The sequence below is a fragment of the Clavelina lepadiformis genome, chromosome 3 (assembly GCF_947623445.1).
Source record: "Clavelina lepadiformis chromosome 3, kaClaLepa1.1, whole genome shotgun sequence".
Taxonomy (NCBI): domain Eukaryota; kingdom Metazoa; phylum Chordata; class Ascidiacea; order Aplousobranchia; family Clavelinidae; genus Clavelina; species Clavelina lepadiformis.
Window position 1 is genome coordinate 8,377,912 of NC_135242.1, and position 9,326 is coordinate 8,387,237.

The following is a 9,326-nucleotide window of genomic DNA, read 5'->3' on the forward strand; positions in this document are numbered from 1 at the left end:
AATGAGTCAGATTATTGAAGTTACTGAAGATAAATCGGAGACTTCTCACGTATCAAAATTTATTACTTGTGAACATGTTTCTTGTTTTATTCTGCTTGTAACAAAGCTAGCACGACTTTTTTGAAAGCTACAATCAAACGCGAGAAACAATAAAATACACATAAAAAAACTTGTTTGTAATTTTAGATTTCAAAACCAAAGCAGGGTTTTTTACTAGAGCTGTGTAGCTTAGGTTTAGCATATTTATATGTATTGTATAGGCTATTATACGAGTATACAATGTTACAAGAGTTTACCACCTGCATACACAAGTCGTTTCAAATGTAATATCTTTGTCATTTTTCAGACGTTAAAGAATTGTATACCGGTAGTATAGACGCTTTAAAAGAATAAAACTATGCATTTTCCAAAAGTATATCGATTGAAACATTGAAAGACATGTTAATTGCTGCAACAATAGAAACATTTCCAGGATTTCGTCTATTTAGATCTGTAAAAGAGTATTTACTATCTAACCAAATTATATTCAAAGGTATATAATAAATTTACATTAAAAGAAACGAAAAAAGAGCTCATGAATACAATGGCTTTTAATTATTTCAGGAAGAAATTACAGTATAAGAAAAACGAGTCAAAATTTTGAAAAATTAGGGTGATGCCTTTGTTAAAATGAGTTCATCTTTGAGGTTATATTTCAAGAATAAGTGAGTTCTATGAAATTGTAAGCAGAATAATTTATGGTTTACCTTTGTAAGCGATAACGATATTTCACTTTTATTCCAGAAACCAGATAATTGCCATGAAAATGAACTTTTAAAAAGCCTGTGGTGGATGTGAATATTACTTTCGTAACAGTCAAACCTGACATTTTCGCAAGCAAAGTAGTCCCGTCAAATATCTAGAAAAAACGCTTGCTATGACGTAATTAAAGCTGGTTTTACAAAGAAAAGTTACACAGACAGTTACAAAGAAAAGTTTTCCATTCACCTCCACGTAATCCCCCGAAAGTAGATAATTTCCTTGCAAGCTTTCGAAATAAACTTGATTTTTTTCAGTAGCATACAATATCCAGAAACAATCCAAAAAACCAAATGGTGGTGATAAGATCATTGGTGCTTTTGAAACCTCATAGTTTTGACCATAATTTGCTATAAATTGAACGTATAAACTTATTAACAATTTAACGCAGTTGATTAGTCTACAACTCCACATCCTGATTACTTATCCAGTTGTTCTTAACTTGAAATAACTTTTATATTCTTCTGAATTATTTTTCGTCGCATTTTTGAAATTGAGTTTATAAAATTTTTGTTTTAAAACTTTTATTTTTGCGTTTGTTAGAACTATTGCTATTTCAAAAGTATGGATTCGCAAAAAAGTTTTTTCGATAAACATGAAGTTGTTTAAACTTGTTTATAAAAGGAGATAATTACAAGTAAATCCAATTCCACGTCCTTACAGAAAATTCAGTATGCAGTCACCGTTCTAAGTAAAATCTGTATGTTTAGAATATCTTTATCAGTTTCAACCCCGTTCGATTCATCCTCTAAGTCTAACCACTTGGCCAAATAAAAAATTGTTTATCGAAATTGGGTCATAAGAGTTTTCGCACTACAGTATACCAGAATCTGTTATAGAAAATATTCTATCCAACCTATTATGGTTATAAAGTAAGCTGTAGGCTACAAGCGCACCACTAAGAATAATTAAGGTAGAATATCCCGCCTAAGCAAATGATATGAAGAACGTATTTCAAATAAGCAAATGGCAAAAAGGTTGGTCTATTACTTGCCATCGTGATAGGATGCTCTGAAACCAGCAGCACTTCCTGAATGATCAGTTACAAAATTAATTACAAGGAAGTCGTAAGTGGATATCCTTGATGTTCCCGGAATAATTGTTCCTGATAAACGTAAAACCGGTCCAGACCTATCATATACCTGTAAAAAAGGAAATTCTGTTAGTCAATTGTATGAAAGCAAAAGTGTAGAACCAAGCGAAATTATTGATATACCCGAATGTAGGTATTTCCTTGAAGTATTCCTTCTAAGAACGTAATGACAACTTTTTTACCCCACCCAGTCATCAAGTTCCACACACAAGTAACGCCGCTGGAATAAAACGTTGGATACAGAGGAGATGAAAAGTAACCGGTCGTTGAATTGGCAAAGATATTTATTTGAGATTGACAAACTGGCTCTTCTATCAATGAAATAATGTATTTTATGTATTTTTTGACATCCTTAGTTGTTTGTTGGTTAAACGAAGAACCACTTCTTATAAAACAACTACATATATAGTCTCCAATTTACTGTAGTAGCTTGTTGTTTTTCTTGTTTCTAAAAAAATGCAGTTATGTGTTTGTTTACTGCTGTTTACTGATGCTACCTGATTGAACTGTAGCCAAAAAGCCTTTGTTAACAACTGAAGAATCGCTGCTAAAAATGACTTCTACGTAATTATTTTTCGACGTCCAAACAAACGACGTATCTCCTGATAATGTAAAGTCTCTTTGTCCGCTTTCCCGAATCTAAATCAAGCATGATGAATGATAAGGCTAATTAACTAACCGCCTAAGCACAAACATAGTTTAAGAAAAGAATGGTTACAAAATTGCTTTCTCATATTTAGGTGGAATATATTGCAAATCATTACGAATAAAAATGGGCTATATGGAAGAACAATTTTAAAAATAAAAAACGTTTCAAAACAAATTTGATCGTTCCGTTAAATAGGAACAGTAATTAATTAATTAATAGTTAAATATTGATAGTAGCCATCTACATTAATAGCCATAATAATAAAACATGCTTACCCTAATTATGTCACAGCAATCTTGGGTTTTTACTTCAAGAAAATCGATTCTGATAATATATTGATCGTTTGCTTGCAGAATCCATTGACAAGACATGTTGTTGTGATAAATATATGGATAGAGAGGAGAAGAAATGTTCTTTGGTGTCTCGCCAACAAATTCAGAGTAAACGCAACTTGACGTTGGATCGACTAAAAACGAAAATCAATCTTATTTTCTAATAAAAATAATAGTTAGGAATATGCTAAAAAATTGTACATGATATAGGTGTGGGCTGAAGGCTAGACCTTTTGGCGCCATACCCTCTCTTAATACGGCACGAAAGCCTGGACCAGAACCACGGTAATCACTGTTGAATGATAAACGCAGGTTATTGTTGGTTGAAGTAAAAACAAGCCCAGCAGGGATTTTCCCGGAAAGTTGTCTCGTCTCATCAGAATCATAAGTTATCTAAATCAGAAAAAAAAAATTATACAATAGCTTACATAATCAAGCAACATATTGTAGATGTTGATTATAATCATCTTGCCACGGTTAACTTGCATCATTTTAGCATCTGCGGAGAACAAAGTCTACAGATATATGATTTCTGCAATAGTATCATTTACATATAACTCAACATTAAAAACAAAGAGGTTTATAAATTAACCTGGATAAAATCACAACAGTCTTCTGTGTCGATTTCCATAAACGTCAATTCGATCAGTTTATCAGCAGCTGCATTCATATTCCATTCGCATGATAAATCATCGGGATATAGACTGGGATAAAAAGGCGTTGAAAGTATCGTCGGGGTATCTGAAGCAGTTGCATTAAACCCGCATTTTGCTAAAAAAGTTTCATTTCGATTGGTCATTGACGTTATAGTGACGGATAGCCGCAATTTAATTGCAATTATTACTAAAAAATGTTTTGTGTTAAATCGTACATATAAGCCTATATACTTGTTTTTCCCAGATTGCCAGCTAATGTCAAAGAATCAAAATGTGAGTCTGTCTTTGATTCCAGAATTACCTTTTTTATAAGCAGATCGAAATCCTTGTTCAACTTCCTGATCATTGCTATGAAACGATAAAATCAAGATCCCGGAATCTGCTATGAACGATTCCATTGTAATATCTCCACTCCTTCTTGCAATAATTGACAATCCATTGAAAATCTAACGACATTTAATAAAAGATAAAATATGGAACAGAGACTCTTGAAAAACTCAAGAGGTATTTCTTAAACCATTTATGTTTTGTTAAAAGGCTCTTAAACCAAATTCTGTATTTGCTTTTGTTCCATATACAGTGAGACCTCGTTAATCCGGACCACTTCGTTTCGTCAAAAAATGTCGGTTTAGCGGGGTATCCGGATAATCGGAAAGTAAAAAATCAATCAATCTTGCAAATGCAGCACCGTGTTCAAAACGACGTATGCACCTTACTCCAATTCTAAGTGCCGAGTTTCTGGCTGGACAGCAACTAAAATAAAATTATATTTATTGTATGATCCGACCCAGTGTCGAACCCCAGAACCACCGTATTAAAGACGAATGCTCTCCAAGTGACGAACATTCGGTCGCAAATCGGTTTGACAACCGCTCTTGCGTGGCGAAGCATTCCGGTGGGACCAACTGTCTTGAACTTTCTTTGACCTGTTTCCAATCTTTGCGCAATGCGATATCAAAAGCTGATAGCACGATTGAGTTGCAGCAGTATGTCTTCAATAGATTGCCGCACTCAACCGATGTAATGTACGTATTTTTTTGCGACCGCGGAAGCGTTGTTTGTTACTGTTGATGAACAATTTATTTTTTCGTTTCTAAAATACTGTACAATACTGTACTTTTGAATCAATAAAGACCGCAACGTTATTATGCGTAGATATTCGGCTATTGTTTCGTCAACAAACTAACATAGTGTATTAGGACAGTCGTGAATCATTTTCGCTTAACTGTTAATAATCCGGTTTATCGGATTTTATTGCTATTGATTTAGCACATTTGTTCCGAAACTTTAGTGTCGGAGTCGGACAGCGGGGTTTCCGGATTAAAGGGGTAAAATGCATAGGAAGAAATCCGTTCCCGGCAGTTTTGTGTCGGATAGCGGGGATTCCGGTTCATCGGGGTCCGGATTAACGAGGTCCCACTGTATATGAATACGAATATACGAATACCTCGATATGGTCATTATCTGGTTCAGTGCTTCCTTCGATGAGATCTAATTGAATTTGTTTTCTTTCACGACCATAAAGGACCCAAAAACACTTCTCATTATTTCCATACGCATTTGGCCATCCGTCGCTCGTCAGTTCCAATGCGTTGTCGTCAACGACTTCAATATTTCCCCCACATGTTGCTACAAAGAAAACATTTTTTTATCTTTTATTAAAATTAATAATTAGGTTGACTGAAAGAAAGCGTGTTTTTGTTTATCAGCACAATTTCGCTTTTTCATCGCTCTCTGGAATACCTGTTGCCAGTTTTGCCTCAAACCCAGCAAATGATATTGCCTCATCCGATGAAAAAGTTACGTGAAGAGAATTTCCTTTTGATAATCGTGAAGTTCCTGGGATGATTTTTCCAGAAAATTTTCCAATGATGTCTCCCCCATCAATAACCTATTAATAATTGGCATTTGATAAAATTGTGTATTGTTTCATAATTTTCTTCTAAAACATGCACAATACAATTTTACCTGAACACGGTCGCAGCAACCTTCTGTGCGTCCTGCTATGAAAGTGATAAGTATGCGAAGACCATCAGGAGCTTGAATCCTCCATTCGTATGAAGCATCATTCGAATAAGGAACAAGTGGATAGCCAGGTGTGGAGAACGTGGAACTATTTTCGGCAGATATTTGTAAATCTGAATATAAGTTAGAAGATGAATGAATAACTAAAAACAGTGAAAATGCCATGTAATGAAAGAAACGTTGCACCACGATATAACCAAAGTTGCACAATTAAAAAAAATTAAAACTAAGTTTAACAATACCAGTAGCAATGGGCTGAATTTCAAAATCTAGTGCTTTTAAAATCCTCAAACTTTTTGACATATGGCTGCTTAAAATATACAGGCCTATTCACATCACTAATGCAACACACCGGTATAAAGCTCCTTAATCACCCAAATACCCTGATTCGTTGTTAGGTTGTTGTTTATTCTCAAAAGAATTTGGTTAAATGATGTAACTTCTTTTAAATATAAATTAACTTGAATAAGTTTAAATAACTTCGAATAATGCAATTATATAGTTTTATATCCGCTATTCATTACCGGCTTTTTATATCAGTGTGCAATACTTACCTAACACCACTGATGATGTTGACAATACTCGACTTTGGATCAACTGGATAGCAATTGTTAAGAGAACTGCTACAAAGCCCATGCTTTACACAGACATATACTGTAAACTTATTTGGCTTTTAAAGCTCTCAGCCCGAGTAATCCACTAACATAAGATGTTTTACCTGATTATATTAACTACAAGACCTTTTACAAGATATGTTAAATTAGCACGTAGCATAAATATTCGCATTTTCGCCCTTTTATTCTTACTAAGATGCAATATTTTAATAGCAACAAACGCTAGTTTTACAATTTCAATTTATTTACATACCAAAACAAAGATGACAACATGCGGGCTAAAACTATACGACCTCCGAATGGCATACGAGCACGTTGAGTGAATCAGCATTTGCTGTTTATCGTATAATTCGTTAGACCATGAAGCGCGTGGTTTTGAGCGTTATCGTTCACATAAACATATATCATATTTGTAAGAAAGCCTTCAGGCGAGCGCACGTCAAGCTTTGTTGAATCTACTTCTGACTAATATACCTGGATTTGTTTTTCATTTGATTAAAGCGCTTGAGCCGATTCTTTAAGTACGGCTTAGTATAGCCTCTTGTTTATGATAAACTTTTTAAGCAATCGCTGGGTTAACTTACCTACTTTTTAACGGTCGAGGCCACACAACTTTAAACACGACTTCGATGCAGTTAAATAACAATTTTTTTTTAATATTATGTTGGACATTATCGTATTCAACACAGCATTTTTAGGTGGTCTAGATTGATTCAGAACCAAAATAATATACTAAACTGTATCAAGCAGGTACTTTGCTTGTTGAAAATAGTCGTCATGGTGCCACAAAATTACTTAATGGAAAAAGGTTTGGTGACACTTAATCACGCGACACTTAATCACGCGACGCTTAATCACCGACACATAATCACTAGGACATTTAATCACGCGACACATAATCACTAGGACATTTAATCACGCGACACCTAATCACTAGGACATTTAATCACGCGACATTTAATCACACATTTACAGTATCGGCTACCGTACACACTAGGTAACAATATCATGCATGGGAAATGTAAGCAACTGCACGAAGATAAACTAAAATCTGGCTTGACAGATAACGGTCAACTGTGTCAACACGATGACTGTCATCGTGTTGGTGATATTTCTGGCTAAATAACAAAGAGTTTCTAGCTGGTGGAAGTCAACTTTAAATCAATGTTTTCTGAATTTGACGGTTTAATTTAAATTATCATTAGTATTGTCGCGATACCCATCTATGCGTATATGTGGTGTACTTCGCTTTTGCAAAACTTTGTTTTAAGAAAGGTAATAGGTAAAAAGTTTTTTCTTCACGTCACAACCGTTTTGATGGTACTTTGATACTCGAGCTTCGGTGACAATAGAATAATGTTACATATTACATAGATTATACGTAGTAATGCAAAATGACATGTTATTTCCTGATTGGCTAATGTGTTTCTATAAAAACTAAGGTTTGGAAAAATATCCTCTTCTTGTCTCTACACATAATATCAGTTTTACCTTCTGGACTGTTCATTACTGAATTGGAGTTATAGTTTTGTTTAAATGTGAAAAGATGATAAAAATGTTTCTAATGTGATAAAACTTATTTCGGACAATATAACAATTAAGTACCTGTACCGAATAAGGCCCACCTAACACTTAGAGTCTTAGACTGTATGAAGCTGGTGTTGATTTAAAGAAACATTATAGAGAAAGCCGGCGCAACGGAGTCAAAGACAATTGTCGGGGAGTTCTAAAAGAAAGACTAATAGTAATAGCCTTTGGCTTTAGGCCAACCTTAAAAGCAATCCACATCGTCATCCCCACAGAGAGATGCACATGAGCTTGAATTACTGAATTTTCCTCACGATTTTCCGACATCCAAGTGATTATGTGTCGCGTGATTAAATGTCCTAGTGATTATGTGTCGCGTGATTAAATGTCCTAGTGATTATGTGTCGGTGATTAAGCGTCGCGTGATTAAGTGTCGCGTGATTAAGTGTCGGTACACCATGGAAAAATAACTCTTGCCCATTTCATCCCTGGCAGTGTTTCCCAACCGAGGCGCCGCAAGATTTCAGACAAAACAAGGGATTTCCAGCGTAATCTTTTCATCACAAACAATTTTGTTTTGTTTAAAAAAGCCCCGAAGTAAATTTTTTGACATTATCAGTTACCAGCTTGTTCGTAAATGCCGCAAAAATAATTATAATTGGTAACCGATTTATGAAGCGTCGCGGATAATTTCTTATTGATAAAGAGTCAAATAATTGAAAATCTTGCAATTTTTCTAAGTCTATTTCGGTGAAACTTCACTTGTTAGAGAGTGTATGCATAACAATAACCGCTCCTTCAGCATACTCATTTCAAATCTTGCACGCAAAAGCGCTAAGCGCTTATAGCGGAGACCGGGACTGAAGTGACAGGAACACGTGTCCGTTGTTGCTTCATAATTGGATAAAGTTTTCTCTTAAAAACATTTGTTTTTGTATAAGAAAGTTTGTGTGCCAGCGTGTCATTAATATGTCTTTTTGTAAAAAAAAAACGGTTTGAGACTTGTATTAGTTGAAGTAAAAATGATCTTTGAAAATTTCTATTTTGTGGCTGAAATGTGATTTTTAAGGGATAAGTTTATTTTTTAAAAGAATATAGATTTCTTGTTCTATAAAAGTTTATTGCTGTTCGTAGATTCGCAATGTAATACTAGCTTTATAAGATTAAAGAAAGCTGAAGTCGATAGAAATATTTTTTGTTCAGCAATTAAGTCAGTTGCTTGAACATTTCGGTCTGGGGCTATGATAGCATCATACACGTATTAAATGAAACCGAGTTTTTTCTTATCGTTTCAGGTAAAGGCCTATAGTTTCTGGAAATAGACTGGGTGTTGACTATTGCATTGAACTCAATGCCTAATTCTTCATTACAGTTTTAAACTAACGACAGCACAAGAAAACAACTTAAAATGATTGACATGAGCAGGGTAGCGCTGTCAATTAACATAATTGATTACGTAAATCAATCCAAAAACTTTGGAAGTATTGTTTGTTACAGATGCTGAAAACAAATCTTCAGTCCATATAGGCCTATGCTCCACATACTGGTATACTGTTAGACCGATGCTGTCCTAAAAGATTCTTACAAGAAGAGGTTATACGGATTGCTGGCTTATATACATTAATTTTTTTT

The 9,326-nt window shown here is 34.5% G+C and overlaps 1 protein-coding gene and 1 long non-coding RNA gene across 2 annotated transcripts; both read right to left on the minus strand.

Moving 5' to 3' along the window:
• Positions 1-58: 58 nt before the first annotated feature.
• On the minus strand, positions 59-6,491 carry LOC143450072 (cubilin-like). The gene is made up of 14 exons (XM_076950481.1): positions 6,108-6,491; positions 5,497-5,666; positions 5,272-5,419; positions 4,976-5,157; positions 3,830-3,974; positions 3,465-3,643; positions 3,118-3,265; positions 2,816-3,006; positions 2,389-2,530; positions 2,015-2,202; positions 1,793-1,940; positions 988-1,148; positions 747-898; positions 59-490 (listed from the first exon to the last, which is right to left on the minus strand). Exons 1-14 carry the CDS (start codon positions 6,187-6,189, stop codon positions 481-483), a joined length of 2,046 nt encoding a protein of 681 aa, XP_076806596.1. The 5' UTR covers positions 6,190-6,491; the 3' UTR covers positions 59-480.
• LOC143450075 (uncharacterized) lies at positions 4,262-4,959 on the minus strand. Its single transcript, XR_013114642.1, has 2 exons — positions 4,755-4,959; positions 4,262-4,592 (listed from the first exon to the last, which is right to left on the minus strand). It is a non-coding gene; the product is annotated as an uncharacterized LOC143450075 (long non-coding RNA).
• Positions 6,492-9,326: the final 2,835 nt, after the last annotated feature.